The following is a 17,917-nucleotide window of genomic DNA, read 5'->3' on the forward strand; positions in this document are numbered from 1 at the left end:
GAGGTGAGGGCCCACTCAGTGCTGGGGGGGGTCTTTATTAGTCAGACTTTCCTTCTTGGCCTACTGCCCAGGTGTGGCCAGGGAAAGCCCATACAGTGTGGCTAGTGCCAAGGTCAGGAAGGCCAGAAGACCCAGTGGGGCTAGCAGTCCCGCCTTGGGTGAGGCTCCAGGGCCCTCCATTGGAGGAACGGCCTTGGGCTTCCTGCCCCTGCCCAGGTTGGGACTAGTGTCCCCGGCTCTAGCCAGGGCTTTAGGGGCTGTGGTGGCAGATGGTCTTGGGTTGGTTCCAGCAGAGGCCGTGACCCCGTACATGGGCTTGACAGTGCTGAAAGGCCTGGCATGAGCGTCCACCCACTGGAGCAGGGCCCGCGGCCTCCACTGACAGATGCTGAGCAGGGCGAGGACATCACTCTCGGCCATGTGCGAGTCCGGTGGGGCCTGGCCATACAGGCGTGTGTAGATGCTGCCCAGGCTGTAGCTTTTCCGTGGGCCATGCTCCGAGGGGCTGCCAGCGTGCTCCAGGGCCTTCAGGGCGGCAATGCTATCCACACAGAAGGCACCGTCCAGAACACTGGCAAGGCCTAGGACAGCCAGCTCCGCCTGGAGCAAGGGGAAGTCGTAGCGGTCGCCATTGTGTGCCACGAGGCACCAGGGCTGTGGCTGGCGCTGCAGGAAGGCTCGGAGCAGGCTGGCCAGGTCGGCATCGAAGCGCTGACGCCCGTGAGCTGCCAGTACAGCTGTGCTCAGGCCTGTGATCTTACTGGCTTCTGGGCTGCAGGCCTTCCCTGGAGCCACGCACAGAGAGAGCTTGTCTGCCACCCGGGGCGGCGGGGGCACTATGGGAGGCTGCCCCTGAATATTGGGGGAGCTCTCCAGGGCACATCTGTGGACAGCCAGCAGACACAGCTCCGTGACCTTGGGCTGGGAGGAAGGCAGGCCAGTGGCCTCCAGGTCCAAGAAGATGAGGGTCTGCACGGGCCCCGGGGCTGGGGCCTGCGAGCCCATGCTGGGTACCTGCCGAGCCTGGGGAGGAGCAGGGGTGGGGAGTGGGTATATGAGTGCCCCAGTGGGAAGAGCTGAGGCCGGCACTGTCAGTGAGCTCCAGGACCCGATTCCAGGGCAGGAAGCCAGAGAGGGTGTCATGACTTCCTTAGGGGGAAGCACCCTCAACTGTCTGTTTTGGGGGGAACCTTGGCTCCTCCCCTAGCGCCCACCTAGCCTGGGCCTGGGGGGGGGGTGAGGCCTACCCACCCTGCCCCATCCCCGTGGGAGTCCTCACTTACCGAGTAGCAGGCAGCAGCAACGACTCAGGGTGCAGTCTGGCTGGTTCTTGCTGCCGGCAGCAGTGGCGGGAAGTGAAACTGAGTGTGAGCCTGCCTGTGGGCTGTCCTGAGGGAGGCCCGCCCTGCTCATCAGCGGGCCAGGTCTGTCCCTCCCCAGCACGGCCCCCTCCTGACTCCCCAGAGGCCTCCGACCTACAGCTGTGGGCCTGCTGGCTGGCACAGCGCATCAGAGCGCTCACACTGTGAGAGGCAGCCGGCAGGACAAGGGCCGTGGTGCCCAGCCCTTCGGGGAAGGCCAGCAGCAGGGACTCCAGCCTGCCAGCAAGCCCGGCTGTGGCCAGCGGCCACCGTGCATCCTCTCCTTGGCCCTACTTTCTCAGGTCTCCCTGCCGTAGGCCCCGGCTGCCGCCTGCCTCCTGCTTTGCCACACAATGGTTTCTTCCCATGGCCTCAGCCCAAAGCGATGACTCAGGGCAATTCCACAGGCTGGGCAGGGCAGGGCCGGGCTCCTTCCTCAGGGCTGATTCGTTACCATGGGGACAGGGTCTCAACTCCGGCCAGGGACGGGAAGGCTCCCAGGCTTCCGAGGGTCTGGCTCCTGCTCCGTCCCCCCCACTCAGCCCGACACAGATCAGACTCAGGAAACACCACAAGGCTGGCGTGTTCTCAAACAGCGCTTTGCTGCTTTTAATCAGTTGGTGGGGAAGGTAGTGGTTCTGGTGCCACCGTGTGGCTCGATGCTCCCAGGTGTCAGCTGCAGTCCATCTCAGGGTCATCCACATCGGTTTCAGCGGCACAGAGGTCATCCAGGGCTGCCTCTGAGCGAAGAGAAGAGGGTTCTACGGTGAAGGCCTGCAGGTGCTGGGCACAGGGGTGGAGGGAAGGCCCACCGCTCCTCCCCCACGCCCATAGGAACTAACCAGTCCCTTCCACGCCCAGGCCTTGCTCCCTCAGCTACTGCAAGCAAAGTGACACAAAGGCAATTCAGACAGGGATGTTTCTGGAACAACCGTGGCTCTGCCAGGCCGACTCAACAGATACAAGCAAAAGGCAGCCTGCTATGCTCAGAGAAGAGCCAGAGCAGTAAGGCAAAGGCTGCGTGGAGGGAAGACTGCTGACTTAAGGCCAGGAACTGTGACCTGTCCGTGAACTTCAGGGAAGCCCCGCGTGTGGGTTGGACAGGGAGGAGTCCTCCTGCAGGCTCACCTTCACAGTCGGCCACGTCCGGAAGCCCTCGAATCAGCATGCTGACCCCTGGCATCACCTGGTCATACTGATGCAGGACCTCCACGCAGTGCACAGTGAAGAGCTTGTCCTTCTGGGACAGGCCATGCAGCAGCAGCACTGTGTCCCGCAGACAGCGCATCGTCCGCTTCTGCCACTCCGTCTTTGGGGGCCCCCCGGCCCTCCGCACCGTCAGCCACTGTCTGTGCAGCATCGCCGTGAGCGCCCTGACCCCCTGCGGGAGGGCCGACACTGAGGCTGGGTCCCAGGGCTCCTGCGCCCCCCGGCCTGCTCCGCTGGACGGCACCCTGCCCGGCCACCACAGGTGAGGAGGGGTCGGGGCTGCGGGGCATGGAGCGGGGGGGGGGGGGGGGTCCCTGCAGAGGGTCACCTTGGCCCCCACGCGCTCACCTCCACGTTGCACTGGCAGTTAGAGCCCGTGACCGGGGAGCAGGGGCTCTGCACACCCAGCTTAGCCAGGAGCCACACGGCCTAGAACAAGAACAGACTGGTCCGTCTATGGCAGAATGAGACCCTGGTCACAGTGAGGGCTTGCTAAGGCTTCTACCCGGTTGCCTTAGCAACTGCCTATCTATACAACGGGGTCCAAGAAATGGTCTTGGGGCCTTCCCAGGCTAGGCTCAGGGCCAACCCCCGTGTCTCACCAGCAACCCACCTGCCTCCAGGCCCCAAAGCCAGGGTGGGACCAGTTATCAGGCCACTCTGCCAAGTCCCAGGACACCCTGGGGCCCCGCTGTATTGCTTCTGTGTAGCGTGGAGCCCCCGGACTGAGTTCCCCTTGTTAGCAGCTGGGTAAACTCTTGTTACCAAAGCGAATGAAAGCTCCGTTCTCCCCAGGGGGAGAACAGTGGCCCTGAGGTGGGTGGGGTGGGGTGGTGAGCAGTTCACAGCAGGGCCTCTGGAGTTTTTACCTCTTGCTCTAGCTGAAGCCACTGTGTGTCCGAGGCCACTTTGTCAGGCCTTGATGTGATGTACGTGTACAGCAGCAGGAGGAGACAGCCTTCTGAAAAGGACACCCCACCTCTCACTCAGGGTTCCCCTTCTTACCCAGAGCCCCGGGCACAAGCTGCAGAAGCCCTCAGGAGGCCTCTGACCTGTCCCTGCCACCGCCCTCGCTTCCAGGCTGCAGCGGCAGCCCAGCCACCCACTCCCTGCCGGGCTTTACCTGAGCGGGAGCAGAGCTGAGGCGCCAGTTTCTCGTGGTCCGCCAGGAGGGAGAGGAGCTCGACAGTCAGCAGGACGCTGGGCAGGGGGCTCTCGGGGCTCAGGCACTGTGGCAGCACCCGGAACACACACTGGAACCTACAGTACAGGGGCCCAGAGAGATGGGACGCTGGTAACCCAATCCAACTCACCCTCGCTTTTCCCCGGAGGGAACAGGCCATTTTGAGCAGGCGGTACGAGGAGGAGCTGTGGTTCAGACCTGGGTTCAAATGCTGGCTGACCACTACCTGCTTGCTAGGACATCTGCTTCCTGTGAACGAGTAGGTACAAGCCTCCGCCGCGATGTTGCTGTGGCTTAGAGAGGACAGGCCCTTACCAGACACAGCGCCACCTGTAAATGGGGGCTGCCTCCCTGGACCTGGGGTGCCTGGCTTCCACACTGCTCCCAAATAGGGAGGCAGATCTTAACTTGGGTGTGAGAATGTTATGAGCCCACTACCCAAGGACTGGCCAGGCTCCAAAGTGGCAAATGCAGACTTGGCTAGGGTTGGGTTTTACACCACTTGCTGAGCAGACCATTTCTGGAAACACCAGATAGGAGCAGGTGCCCCCTTGGAGCGTGCACGGGTGAGGGGCTCTGGGCACACTCTCCCCCAGGTCTCACAGGCACAGGGAACTAAAGAACTAAGTCCCAAGACAACTGCCATTCGCTCAATCCACACAACCTTGTGCGTAGGGGGAGGGGTACTTTTACGTGTCCCCCTTCATGCGTCTGCAGCGTCTCAGCACACACCATCGAGGGTTAAGAATATTCCTCAGTATGCCATTAGGAAGCAAGTTCTCACTGTTTGGGGTGAAATCATTTTAGAGCAGATCCTGTACAGTGGATAAGCAGCATGTTTTCGGTTGCCAGGGAGGGTAGAACTTTATGGGAAACTGGGATTTAACCTGCTTGTTACTCAAGTTCATCATTAGGTTAGAAGTGGTCTCTAGTGTTCGTGTAAAGTCCCTGAAACTGTCTGCAAGAAAAATCTATATATATGACACAGTGGTTTCCAAATTACTTTTGGATAACATCAGCCTTCTTTTAAAAAATTTTTTCAGAGCCCCAAACATACAAGAGAGAATAGTCCTGCTGTTCTGTTTGAAGCGGGGGATGAGACCTCTTTGCTCAAAAGTCGCTGCCATCTCAGTACCGGGAATGGCCCAGTAACCAGGAATGACCTATGGCTATAGTCCGAGGGGATGACTTGCCCTCAGGTCTAGGTGGGCAAAGGTGCCCCTTATGAGACCGCTGTCTGCATGGCTCCTTGTGTTGCACTGCACACTGTCAGGGCCTTGGTGGCACGTGTCCTTCGCTTTCACTCCAAGGTGAACAGGAAGCTGTGTGGTAGTGGGGTTCAGCCTGCAAGGAGGTAGGAATTCTGAAGAGAAGCACCAAGTGGGAGGTGGTGTCAGACCGTGATTAAGGGCAAGTCAAGGAGACTGGCCTGAAACTGGCCCAGCATGCTCTCTTCACTCGTATTCATACAGCAAATACTGAGTGCTTCCAGTGAGCCAGGCTCCCTCTAGGTGTAAGGATGCAGGGCTCTGAGGGTGTCACATGAGCTAGTGAACAGAAGGCATCTGTCTGGCCTATAGTAAGCATCCCCTAAATTGCTGTTTTATCATGTCCTTGCAGACAAGCTCAACAGGAATGGAATGATGGTGTATCTACCAAGAGGACTGGTAAAAAGTGGCTCCTGGAATTCATTCAACACCTATGAAACAAGCAACCAGCCACTATGAGCTAGGTCTGTGCCAGACACATGGGTGATGGTTCTGAACCTATCATGCTGCCCATACTACACCACAGTACTGTGAGTACTGTGTCCAGCTCTGAGGACTACCGTTAGGATGGACCAGACCAGCTAGAATATCCTCAAATGGAAACCAGGATCCAGAAGTGTTTTTCAGAAACAAGTATGCTAAGCTCAGAGGCTAAAAGCTTAAGGTAAGTGCAGCCAGTGGAGTTACTCCAAATAGGAACTGGCTTCTTGGTGGCATGCTGAGGGGCAGACAGGATTATTGGATGAGGGGATGGGCTGGATGGTGTTTACAGTTCCTCCCAGTCTTGAGGCTCTGGAATCCCAAGTTAGGAATTTATGACTACAGTGTTCACAAGCTAGGTTCACTGTACAACCACTTCCCACAAACATTAAGAGGAGCAGGTAACCTATGACTCATGCCAGAGGGCACGATGATGATGGGCAGATTCCCAGGAAGGTCAGCTTATGGGCTGCAGACCTACCCTACACCCTCTGCTTCCTTAGGGAACCCCACCGAACTTAAATGTGGTGTGATTCGTGGTCTTCACCTGATCCACGGCCCAGGTTCAAGGCTCTTGGTTCAGCCTTTGTCTGTCCTGGGGACAAGGATGCTTTTCCATAGCGGCTACAAGCCTTCTTTCAACACATGTGTCTCTTGCTTACCTGCTGTACAGAGGCAGAATTAAACCAAATAAATCACTTCCTTGGTTCTCCTAAATCACTTTCTTGGTTCTCCTAACACCTGGCCCCACTTTCCATCACTTCAGAACTCCCTGAACGAAGCCTCAGAACATAAAACCAAGGCTTAGCACTGAGAAGCATAGATAAGTCAAGAAGTGGACAAAGTATAAGGGCCACGGGATAGACCTCAAGAGGTCAGGTAAGACCCACAAAGAATCATGACTTCCATGCTGTGTTATTATACCTGGGCAGGAAATCAAAGGAAGCATTTTCAGCTAATTTCACCAAAATCTTAAGACACTGGCTCAGGACACTGGCTTGAAGGTGACCTGTTGAAGAAAAAGTCAACAGGTGAAGAAGCATCTTCAGTACTGGATGCTGGCCTTGGTCACTGGCAAGCCCCCTTGGGGCTGAGGACACATCCCCATGATCTTGTCTGTGAACCAGGCTCTGGTTTCCTGCCCTAGCAGCAGAATCTGCCCCTGCATCTGACAGTAACAGGTGGACGACCGCTCCGCTGTGGCACACCAGGTGCTGAAGAACACTAAGGGACGCTACAGAGAAGCTTTCCAGGCTGCAAAGTGAGTCCTCGAGGCTGGCCTCTCCCGCAGAGCTCACACAGGAGGAACGTGTTGGTGAGTCCCCAGGTGCTCCACTTCTCTTGGCTGCTGCCAAATCTTGCAGAGCCTGGCAGTGTAAGCCGACAAAGAACTGTACCAGGGGGAGGAGATGCACAGCTCCAGGAAGCTGGCAGAGTGGGAAGGCCTTTCTGCCTCCCTCTGCTGGGTCTCCATCACACGAGCCTTCATCCCTGGCAACCAGATTCAATCCAGTGAGTGCCAGGTTCTGTGCTTCTCTCAGGGCCAAGAGGGGAAATGACCCATCATGAGAACCTGTGGTCCTCAGGCTTGAAATCCCAGCCAAGGTACTAGCAGCAAATACAAAAGAAAACACACAAGTGTGAGATGGAGACAATGTCAAGGGCCCCAGTCAACCTGCTGGCCAAATTCTCTAGTTTCCCAAACCGCACCCCACCCCCAACCCCGGCACATAGACCTCCCAGGCTGGTCAGGACCAGAAAGGGACTTGCTTCCTGGGAACTCCTTCCTAAATGAGGTTTTTAGGAGTCTGAGGCTTACCTGCCAAACCCCGGTGGCTGCAGCAGGGTGCTGGTAGGAGCCTCCGAACAACTGCTCAGGAGGTGGCACAGACCGAGGGATGACCCTGGGATCAAAGGCTGCTTCAGGAGAAGGTTTATCAAAATGGAACCTGCAGAAGACAACGTGATTCTAGAAGGTTCTGACAAGGGAGGCCTTTTCTAAGGCTTCAGCAGGAAAAGTGAGGGTTCCTTGGATGCTAACTGTCCTCTAAGCTGCCCTTACGACCCACTGAGGTCCCTGTGGGTGCTGAGGGTTCTGGGACATACCTGCTTTGGCCCCTTCTATTTTATAGTCTTTTGCTTAAGTCACAGACTACCACTCCCCCGGACCCTCTGAAGGACTGCCTGGGGTGCTGGTTCTCAGAGACATTCTAATGGAGCACTGCAGAGGCAAACGGAGCTGTGCAGGCCTCCTACACGAGGGGCAGGTGTGCTGGTACCTTGAGTGTTTGATCTCTGCATCCAGCTGTCAATAGGACTTTTGTGGGATTCTTCTTGCTTTATGGGGTCACCTCCCAGACTGTGGCTCTTATTCTCTACAACTAGAGAAAATGTGAATCAAAACTTGAGCACAAAAGCACAGGCATATCAGAAACTCTTGAATGTAATGAGGTTTTTTTGTTTTTGTTTTAAAGATTTTTTCATTTATTTGACAGAGAGAGACACAGCGAGAGAGGGAACACAAGCAGGGGGAGTGCGAGAGGGAGAAGCAGGCTTCCTGGCTGAGCAGAGAGCCCGATGTGGGGCTCAATCCCCAGACCCTGGGATCATGACCTGAGCCGAAGGCAGACGCTTAACGACTGAGCCACCCAGGCACCCCTTGAATGTAACGAGGTGTGTGGTTTTTTTTTTTTTTTCTTTAAGATTTTATTTATTTGGGCGCCTGGGTGGCTCAGTTGGTTAAGCGACTGCTTTCGGCTCAGGTCATGATCCTGGAGTCCCTGGATCGAGTCCCGCATCAGGCTCCCTGCTCAGCAGGGAGCCTGCTTCTCCCTCTGACCCTCCCCCCTCTCATGTGCTCTCTCTCTCTCATTCTCTCTGTCTCAAATAAATAAATAAAATCTTAAAAAAAAAAGATTTTATTTATTTATTTGACAGAGAGAGACACAGCGAGAGAGGGAACACAAGCAGGGGGAGTGGGAGAGGGAGAAGCAGGCTCCCCATGGAGCAGAGAGCCCGATGCGGAACTCAATCCCAGGACCCTGGGATCATGACCTGAGCCGAAGGCAGACGCTTAACGACTGAGCCACCCAGGCGCCCCTTGAATGTAACTAGGTTGTTTTTTTTTGTTTTTTGTTTTTTTTAAGTAAACTCTACCTTCCATGTGGGGCTCGAACTCTTGACTCTGAGATCAAGCGTTGCATGCTCTATGGACTGAGTCAGCTGGGTGCCCCATAATGAGTTTAAAACAGAGACTGTTCCATCTCCTCAACCTTGGATTAAAACAAGAGCCAGAGCAACTCAAGAATCCTCACATTTTTGCCTTCCTCATGGAAAACAGGAACTCATACAAGGAAAGGAAAGGAAAGTTGTTTGCCCCACTTTAAAATGAGGCAATATAACATGAAAGCTGTAGTCACTAACACTTATTATGGTGCTTATTATGTGCCAGACAGACTCTATTCTAAGAGTTTTACCCATGCTGGCTCATTTGTTCCTCAGAGCAACCCTAAGAGGAAGTGTTATCATTAGCTCTATTTTACATACAGGAAAACAGAGGCACAGGGGTTAAGGGACTTGCCTGCCCACATCACACAAGCCAGTAAGTAGTGTGACTGGGACTCCTGCCAGGCCAGTGGGCTGCAATGCCTGCTCCTAACACTATCCTATACTGTTCCTGTAGTTGCCAGATGCCAAAAATATGCGTGGTTGAGGTTCTCAGAGGTGGCGTGATGGCCAATGGCTTGCAAGGTGCCAGGTGCTAGGAGAGAGGCGATGTATCAGAATTACAAGATAAATTGACACAGCGTATTCTCAGAGTGAAAACCTACCAATGCCAGATTGTGTCCCTCTAGAAAGCAGTAGCATCCCCTCAGTCTGGACCTGGTGGTACAAACCCAAGGCTGAAAGGAACACGAGTTCCTGTATACTGGCTGTGTTTCTGACATGTCAATGGATGTTGACTGAGGAGGTTTTAAAATATGCCTGTAAATTCTAGACACATTTCTCTTCAAAAGGTGAGGCCTAGTTTCCTTCCCCCTTGAACATAGCTTCTAACAAACAGAATGTGGCAGAAGTGATGCTATGGGACTTCTGAGGCTATGCCATAAAAGGGCTAGCTTCCACCTAGCTCTCGCTGGTTTGTTAGCTCTAGAGGAAGCCATCCACCAGGTTATGAGGTCACCCAAGTAGAGAGGCCCACATGTGGAGAAGAACTCCGTTGCCAGTCATGTGAATGAGCCACTCTGAAATAGATCCTCCAGCCCCAGACAAGCCTTCAGTGATTCTAGTCCCCACAGAGACAAACCATCCCCACTGTGCTCTGTCAGCACTGTTGTCCCACAGAACCAGGAGAAATACTCATTGTTGTTTTAAGCCACAAGTTTGAATAATTGGTTACACAGCAATGGATGAGAGACAGACCAACTCACCCTCTCTGCCCACCAGGGACTTGTATCCTGGCTCTGTCTGGAAGGGGTGAGGAAGGGACATGTTAGCACTAAAAGACTCCTTTGTAGGGAAAGATGGTTTTCCAGATTGTAGAGAACATGCTTCTGGCTTTATAGCCACAGAAGGGCTTTTCCTAGGACTGGAAAAAGTTAACTATGAAAGCAAAGTAATGATTCTGCTAAAACCATTTAAAATACCTGGTTATAAAACTTCTAACTTATTCAGGTGTTAAACTTTTCGTGTCTAGATGCTCTGACCAAAGGTTTTCTCTATTCTGTATTTGTCGTTCTTTGTCAGGATAGCAGTGCAAAATTCAAGGCATTGTGATCCGAATTGTTGAAAACCTCTTTCATTTCCGTATTCTTCTAATCACCCAAAAATATTGGCCCTAATTCCATTACTATTTCCAATTCCACCAAAATATCTTTTTAATGCGGAACAACCTCTTATTCAATAGTCCCCAGGGGCTGAATTCAAAGATTTTCAGTAGAAAGAGGGTCTATTAAAAGGCATGTTGTGTCCTCCAACTTGAAAACTGAGCCAGTTCTTCAGTGCCAAGGTCTTTGTGTGAGGGACAGTCCTAACCCTCTGAGCGCATCAGAAAACGCCAAGACCCTTCTGTCAGAGATGTGTGAAGAGGTGAGGATGGACCCCCCTCTGCTTTCCTGTCTTACCTGAACTAGGCAAGGCAAGAAGAGTTCAATTTCACACCCTGCCCATTATGAGCAAAGGTAGCAGAATGTTCAATACCAGAAAAAGACACCGTGACCCGTACTATTCAAATTTCAAGGCTGGTATCAACAGTGTGCCAGAGTTCTCTGGCAGGCAGGGGGCAGGACAAGACCATTAACAAGCTGATCACATCTGCAGCAAAGGCGGGGACTGGTGGACAAAGGTCCCAGGGCAGCAAATGAAAAATAAATGTTCCCAGTAGTTGGGACTGAAACACACTTATACTTGGGGCAAAATCAGTTATTTGAAACAAATTACATAAAAATGAAAACTGGGGGGAAAAAATGAAGACTGAGCCACCCCAAAAGTTTGGAGAGCATCTTTCCAGCCTTTTTTAGTCCTGAGTATAAAGTCCTATAGAGAGGAAGCCATTCTAGGGTGTAAGGCCTTTATGCTGTGATGCGCCAAACCTATCACGCCTGATCTAAACCACCTTCGAGGCCTTTAGGAAAGAGGATCTATGTCCAAATGGCAAAGTTTAAATGGCCTTTATTCAAGACTAGCCTGACCTTGTTTTTCATACTTTCTATAAACCATGCAAAACAACTCTTCCTTCAGCGCCATCATTACCTGATGTGGGGAACGGAAGGAGCAGCCAATTTATTTGCTCGTTCACTGCTTTGAAGCTTTGTCCTTAATTCATTCATCTCTGCATCTTTAAATTGGAGTTCAGACTGCAATGATTGAAGCTGGAAGGCAAAGACAACATACTCGTGGTGGCCCCATCATATATGCAAAATTATCTCTGGGCTTCAGAACATCAAGTTCATAAACGGAAACAATGAGAAATAAGTATGAAAGTCCACTGTGACACAAATGTCCTTTCTATAGAGCTTTAGCCTTCTTCCTGAATGTGAGCATGGTATTCTAGAAAGACATTTTGACCTGATCTATTGCGAGGTAGTTTGTGAGGGTTTAAATACCATTTACTCAGCCTCTCTAAACTTTAGCTTATCTGTAACACAAATACCTGTCTTCACGGTTGGGGGCATTAAATAGGAAGGATGAATATGAACTGCCCAGCCTGGAGCCTGGCAAGGTGCCTTATCTCACAGTGACATGTCGACCTTTTGATGAACATAGTGGTGTATGATTCCAGGTCTTCTTGAAAGTCTGGGCAGAGTGTTTGGAAATTTTACCAAAACCCCACGCAGCATGGGCAGACCTGCTCTGGCCTACAGCCAACAGTAACTGCTGTTATTCCCTGGGCACACTCCGTGCCAAGTGTAGTCCCAGTCCCAGCACCGTCCCAGCACATGCAGGGCTGTTTAAGTCTTACAGCAACCCTTCTGGTTATTTCCTGGAACAGATCATGGAAATGAGTCACAGAGCTTAAGTCATTACCCTGAAGTCTCCACTCACATGTGAGAAAGAAAGCCTGGATTCAAACTCTGGTTTGTCTGATTACAACTCCCTTGCTCTTCCATCATGTATGTGGAGAGACAAGTACTGCTGTTAGTGCTGGGCACAGGTTAGTGCTTCTTTAAAGTTTGCTAATTTGCTGAATGAATGGCAGAATAAGACCCATGTCCTTGAGATTGAAGCCTTGGAAAGTGCTGAAGGAAAACAGCGGTATGTATGGACACCTACTAATTTCTTCCCAGAACAGCATCTCCCTCCCCCGAGAAATAATCATTTCCCTACCTCTGTGTGATTTAAACAGGAGCTATCATCTCTGTGGTTACAGTGTGACTCAGGTCAGACCAATGAGAGCCTTGAGATTGGGGCGGGGGGGGAAGGCAAGTATTCATTCTGCTCTGGAGCTATGAAACATGAACCCAAGAGCTGCTGAAGAACATATCCTTTACCATAAGGATGAAGCCTGTCTATAGAGTAGACAGTAAAGACAAGTCCTGGCAAGGCTTGAGTCATTCAAGGCCCCCGCACACCTGTTTTTTCCCAGACTTAGTTATGGAAGTCAATACATTTTCTTTTGGCCTAAGCTAGGTCAACTGAGTTTCTAACCTGGCAAAAAAGCTCTTACTTAAGCCTATTTCTGGAAAGTCTAAGCTATTGATTTGTTCCTGCCAAGACCAACTATCATAACTACCACAGCAAAGCAGTTTCTTCTAAGTCCTTTTCCAAACCACATGCAGAACCTAGAAGAAAAGTATATGCAATTAACTGATAGCAGAAAGTATTTAAGACAAACAACTGTTGAAATCTTCCTGGAAGACTTATAGACACTTTGGTCATTGCTTTTAAGAGAACTCAGTGAACAGGCAAAGCTTGTGTCCAGAACAAGAAAAAAATAAAAAAGCTCTGGGTCACCTTTTTGGAAAATTCCTTTTCTTTGTCACCAAGTGCTTGAGTTTTCTCTTGCTCAAGAAGGAAATGTGATCTTCTCTGTTCCTCTAGAATGGATTCTGTCTGATGCAGCGAGTCCCGCAAAATTTTTATTTCTCCATTTTTAATGAGGACTTCTTCTTCCATTGCCTTCATCTATAAATCCCAAATCAATCTTGTGAAAAGCTTACAAGGGAAAGTTATATTTGTACTTGTTTCAACATATAGTGGAAAAAGCACATGTAAACCATGTTCTACAGACCAATGAGTCCTCAAATATATCCATACCAACTAGATGTCACCATGGTCTGCTAGGCCCATTCATGGAACAGTTGACATTCAGCAAGATAGCTTAAGGACACACTGTCATTCACACATACAGATGCTGTAGGTTCTAGAAGTATTAAACAATCTGGGTCACACTTCACAGACCCAAAATTTCACACTATGTTCCTGGTTTTCCTAAGGATCTACAGATAGTCATATAAAGGATGTCTGCTTTTTTGTAAAACTGCTACTGAAAACAGCAAACATTATGATGTTGTATCCCCTATAGAAGACATATACTATAAATTTGTCTCAGTACTATGACATAAAGTTTGTATCTTTTTTTGGATCTGGTGTACACTGTTTCCTTTCTTGCCTAGTTGTTAGGAATCTCAGGATTTGGTTTCTTTCAGTCTGAATTTTCTGGCTTTCTTTCCCTAGCCTTCCTCCATTTTGTGGGGCTGAATCTGAACTCTTGTTTTAAAACTTTTACATATCTTATTGTACACTGCTTTATAACACATGCATAAGTGAGTAAGTTAGCTGTAAGAACCACAAGTTAAGTCACTTACCTTTTCTTTAAGTTCTTTGTATTGTGCCTGAAGTACCTCTAATTCAAAATTATCTTTAACTGGAACAAATTCTCTGTTTTTCCCTGCAGGAGTTTTTGACATCCCATCTAATCTGGGGATCTTATGAACATCTGTAAAAAACATTTTCCCACTTTTGTCAGTCAATGCTGAAAAGAATCACTCTTGAAAGCAAATTAGAGAAAGCTCTGATAAGCAATATAGGTATTTTCCAACCCAAGAACATGATTCAAACTCATAAATGATCCTTACGAAATAACAGATCCTGCCACTTCCCCACCCCCCACCCTCCAATTTTAAGAGTCTCATCTGAAGGCTGAAAAGGTGTTGTGGGGACCTCACTGGTCAGAAGTTGGTGATCTATTATTCAACAGTATTTACTGAGCACCTCTACCTACACCAGCACGTACACCTACTGAGCACCTGGCACAATCTAGTCTCTAAAGGTACAGTGGTGAGCATAATGGATCCAGTCCTTACACTCATGGAGCTTACAGGATATTCAAAAATATTCACACAAATGCAAATTTAAAAAAAATGCAAATTTACAACTGTGATAAGAGCTGCACAAGAGAACAAATATAGGAAAACCTATCCCAGGGGGACTTGATCCAACTGGAATGACTGGAAGGCTTCCCAAGGAAGTGATGACTGAGCTGAGAGCTGAAGAACAAGAAGTTAAGCAGATGAGTGGGAATGGGGGGAATGGATGGGAAGAATCTGTGTACAAGAAACAGCAATGTGCAATTTATGTATTGTAAGGAAGCAGGGAGCATTCAAGAAATGAAGGAAGGTCAGTGTGGCTCAAACTCAGAAAGAGTGGGAACATGGGCCAGGCCATACTGGCCTTGCAGGCCATGTTAAGAACTTTGATCTTTTCTTTTTTTTAAGATTTTATTTATTTACTTATTTGAGAGAGTGAGATAGAGCACAAGTAGGGAAAGGAGCAGGGGGAGAGGGACAAGCAGATTCCAGGCACCCCAGGACTTTGATCTTTATACTAGATGCAGTGGGAAGTCATTAAAGGGCTTCAGCAGGGATGTTCACTTTTTTTTTTTTAAAGATTTTATTTATTTATTTGACAGAGAGAGACACAGCGAGAGAGGGAACACAAGCAGGGGGAGTGCGAGAGGGAGAAGCAGGCTTCCCGCGGAGCAGGGAGCCCGATGCGGGGCTCGATTCCAGGACCCTGGGATCATGACCTGAGCCGAAGGCAGACGCTTAACGACTGAGCCACCCAGGCGCCCCGGGATGTTCACTTTTATCTGTGTGAGACACAGCCGGATTTGAGTTCTGAAAAGATCACTCTGGCTGTAGTGTAAAGTCTGATTTACAGGGAGTCAAGACTGGAAACGGGGAGAATTTAGCAGATTATTATCCAGAAGGAAGGAATAATTGTAACATAGATCAGGGAGATGGTAGAGACGATGCAAAAAGGATGGATTCCAGAGATGGATTAAGCAGGTAAAGTTACAGGATTTGGAAAGGAATTAGATGTATGGTCAAAAAAAGGCAACTGTTGCCTTGGGCCACCTGATGGAGAGTGGTACCAGTCACTGTTGTATAGAATATTTAGTCATTAATGAACGTTTTCTGAATGTCTGCTCTGCCAGGTGCCACGCTGGCAATACTGGAGAATGACTGGGTTTCCAGGAGGTGAATGTGTGGGATTTAAGATGCCTGTGAGATATCCAAGTAGAGATGCAAGGTGCCCTCAAAACTTTTCTCTTTCTGTGAGCCCCACAAGACTTCATACATTCTCTAGCTAGAAATGTAAGCTCCTGAAGGAAGGTGTTTTTTTTTGTTTTTTTTTTTGTCTTTTGTCAATTGCTAAGTATGTTACAGTTCCTAAGGTTTTGGGCACCTAGTACAACTTACTGGTTGTATAAAGGAATAAATCTGGGACGCCTGGGTGGCTCAGTTGGTTAAGCGACTGCCTTCGGCTCAGGTCATGATCCTGGAGTCCCGGGATCGAGTCCCGCATCAGGCTCCCTGCTCAGCAGGGGGTCTGCTCCTCCCTCTGACCCTCTTCCCTCTCGTGCTCTCTGTCTCTCATTCTCTCTCTCTCAAATAAATAAATAAAATCATAAAGGAATAAATCTCTTTCATCTCTTGCCTCGGACGGGCCCCCTCTTATGTTCTTATGGCCCAAGGGGGGCAGTGGTATTCATTAGATCTAAAGCCTCCCAAACCTGTCGCAAGAATGGGTCCCCATGTGTAGGTATGATGGTTCTGATGGTGGTGGTCGGATTCCAAGGATCTGTGCTTAGAACCAAGAACTTCGCGGCCTAAACTTTATAAACGAAAGTAAAACGTTAACCTAATTTTCCGTATTTCAAATCGGCTGTTTGACATTCTTGAGACATTTCTCCCCCAAATCAAAAGACCTTTTGAGGTACAACCACTGCTTAGATGAAGCCATTCCTATATTTTAAGCAGGGCAGTGTGGGTGCAAGACACCGGGGCAGCGGTCGCTGTGGGGTTCCGAAGCCACAGCCATCAAGGAAGCCTGGCGAGGTCTGCACCACCCTCCGGGGAAAGGCCCCGAGGCGCACTCACTGGACACGTCCCGAGCAGCGGCCGGGCACTGGCTCAGGGCCTGCGACGCGAGGGTGTCGAGTTCCTCCAGGTCGTCGGCAGTGAAATCCCCGTGCGCGCCGAACGGGTCTTCGGGGTCCGGGACGGCGGCCGCGGGGAAGCCCCGGGCTCGCTTGCTCGGAGGGTGCCCGATGCTGGGCGGAGGGCCAGGGCTAGGCGCCGGGAGCCCGCTCCGCCTCCTGCTGCCCGGCGCGGGGGCTCCAGCCATGCCTCCGGCGACCAGTCTCCGAGGGCACCGAGCAAGGCCTGGTCGCCGCGAGGCCGGATCGCTGGACCAACCGCCCGCGCGCCGCCGCTCGCCTCAGCCGCTAGAGCCACGCCCCCGAGCCCACGGGCCAATCGACTGCCAGCCAGCGGGCGCGGAAGGATGACCTAATCCGAACGCGTCGCCGGCTCTGCGGGGTGCGGGCCTCTCTCGGTGGCGCCCCGCCCCCCAACCCAGCTCTACTGGGCGCTCTGGTACCCGTGGCAGGGTCTCCGTGGGTCTCCGGCGGGATGCGTGCTGCGCGATCCGCGTTACCGGGGTGCGGGGCCGAGCCTTACCTGCGTTACAGCGCGGGTGGCTCTGCGTCCCCTCCCTGCAGCCGCGGTGGAGTCCGCCCTGACATTCACACGTGCACTTGTGAATCGTGACAGGCAGTGTTCAGGGGTTTGGTCTCTGCGACTTCGCTGTTTTCCTCCCGCCGGACTCACCTCTCACATACCCAGAGGTCCTCTTGAGGAGGAGTCTGGGAGAGTGGGGTTGGGCGAAGAGTATGAATACAGCTTTTGTGAGGAGGTATCTTTGAGAGAGTTAAATGTTTTGAGTGTGTGCATTTGAGATAGGTGTGGAGAAGAAAGGTCTGCGGAGGAGGGGTGATTCTGAGAAGGGTGTGCCTATGTTGGAGAGTGTGGGAACTAACTGTTCAGGCTGTTGGCATTCATTCATTTCTCTGAGCGCCGAAGTGGTTTTGTCCCAAGCACAGGTCATAAATGAATGAGGAGGCCAGGAGGTCAAGAAAGGCCCCTTGAATGTGGCACCTGGCTGTCCTCCCGGTTGAGTGAGAGTTACTGAGTTAGCAAGGAGACTGGCATACTCCCGTCTACTGAGACGAGAATACAACACCGACATGGGGGCCACACAAATGCCAGGTAGGAGTTATCTGTGGCAAGGAGAGAGGTAAGGCTTCAAAGAGGAGCAGGACTTGGGCACCTGACAGGATTTTATTGGGCAGCAGTAGTATGCAGGACAGTTAGCAGGAACAGGGTGTTAGAGAGTAACAGAGGTAAGACTCCACCCTTGTACACTCAGTGCCAAACTTAGCTTGTAAGTGTCCTATGAATGTTTTTGGAAACAGTAAATGAAAGGGAGATGGTTGTCAGAGTGTAAAAGGTCTTGAATACCTGAGTTTAGTTTTTGAGACAACCAGTAGGTTCCCTCAGTAGGCCCAAATGTTGAATGCTTGAGTCTTAATTTTTGCGGGTCTCTGGTCTTGTAAAGATAGGATTATACTT

The 17,917-nt window shown here is 51.0% G+C and overlaps 2 protein-coding genes across 5 annotated transcripts; both read right to left on the bottom strand.

Annotated features, from left to right (window-relative positions):
• Window positions 1-15: 15 nt before the first annotated feature.
• TREX1 (three prime repair exonuclease 1) lies at window positions 16-1,764 on the bottom strand. Its single transcript, XM_034998168.1, has 2 exons — window positions 1,284-1,764; window positions 16-1,023 (listed from the first exon to the last, which is right to left on the bottom strand). The coding sequence occupies exon 2, from the start codon at window positions 1,003-1,005 to the stop codon at window positions 61-63; it is 945 nt and encodes a 314-aa protein (XP_034854059.1). The 5' UTR covers window positions 1,006-1,023; window positions 1,284-1,764; the 3' UTR covers window positions 16-60.
• Window positions 1,765-1,944: 180 nt separating this feature from the next.
• On the bottom strand, window positions 1,945-16,739 carry ATRIP (ATR interacting protein). 4 transcript variants are annotated; one of them, XM_034998167.1, is made up of 14 exons: window positions 16,385-16,739; window positions 13,808-13,938; window positions 12,954-13,124; window positions 11,253-11,371; window positions 9,932-10,089; window positions 7,781-7,882; window positions 7,321-7,450; window positions 6,426-7,109; window positions 3,694-3,830; window positions 3,440-3,531; window positions 2,919-2,999; window positions 2,490-2,742; window positions 2,204-2,237; window positions 1,945-2,101 (listed from the first exon to the last, which is right to left on the bottom strand). In XM_034998167.1, coding segments are annotated over exons 1-14 (2,340 nt in total). In that variant the 5' UTR covers window positions 16,632-16,739; the 3' UTR covers window positions 1,945-2,100. The 4 variants fall into 4 exon arrangements, with proteins under 4 accessions (XP_034854058.1, XP_034854057.1, XP_034854055.1 ...); XM_034998166.1 differs by having other exon boundaries at window positions 2,204-2,240; XM_034998164.1 differs by lacking the exon at window positions 2,204-2,237 and having other exon boundaries at window positions 3,440-3,528.
• Between the last annotated feature and the right edge of the window lie 1,178 nt (window positions 16,740-17,917).

This window comes from Mirounga leonina, unplaced genomic scaffold (assembly GCF_011800145.1).
Source record: "Mirounga leonina isolate KUSES-001 unplaced genomic scaffold, KU_Mleo_1.0 Mir_94, whole genome shotgun sequence".
Lineage (NCBI taxonomy): Eukaryota > Metazoa > Chordata > Mammalia > Carnivora > Phocidae > Mirounga > Mirounga leonina.

Bases quoted from the DNA above. Each gene is read 5' to 3' on its own strand.
- ATRIP (XM_034998163.1), bottom strand. From the start codon at position 16,631: ATGGCTGGAGCCCCCGCGCCGGGCAGCAGGAGGCGGAGCGGGCTCCCG. The intron at 3,831-6,425 runs GTATAATAACAC...CCTGTACTGTAG, and splicing joins TCCTTTGATTTCCTGCCCAG to GTTCCAGTGTGTGTTCCGGG. The intron at 2,743-2,918 runs GTGAGCGCGTGG...GCCCTCCCGCAG, and splicing joins ACTGCCAGTGCAACGTGGAG to GGGGTCAGGGCGCTCACGGC.
- TREX1 (XM_034998168.1), bottom strand. From the start codon at position 1,005: ATGGGCTCGCAGGCCCCAGCCCCGGGGCCCGTGCAGACCCTCATCTTC.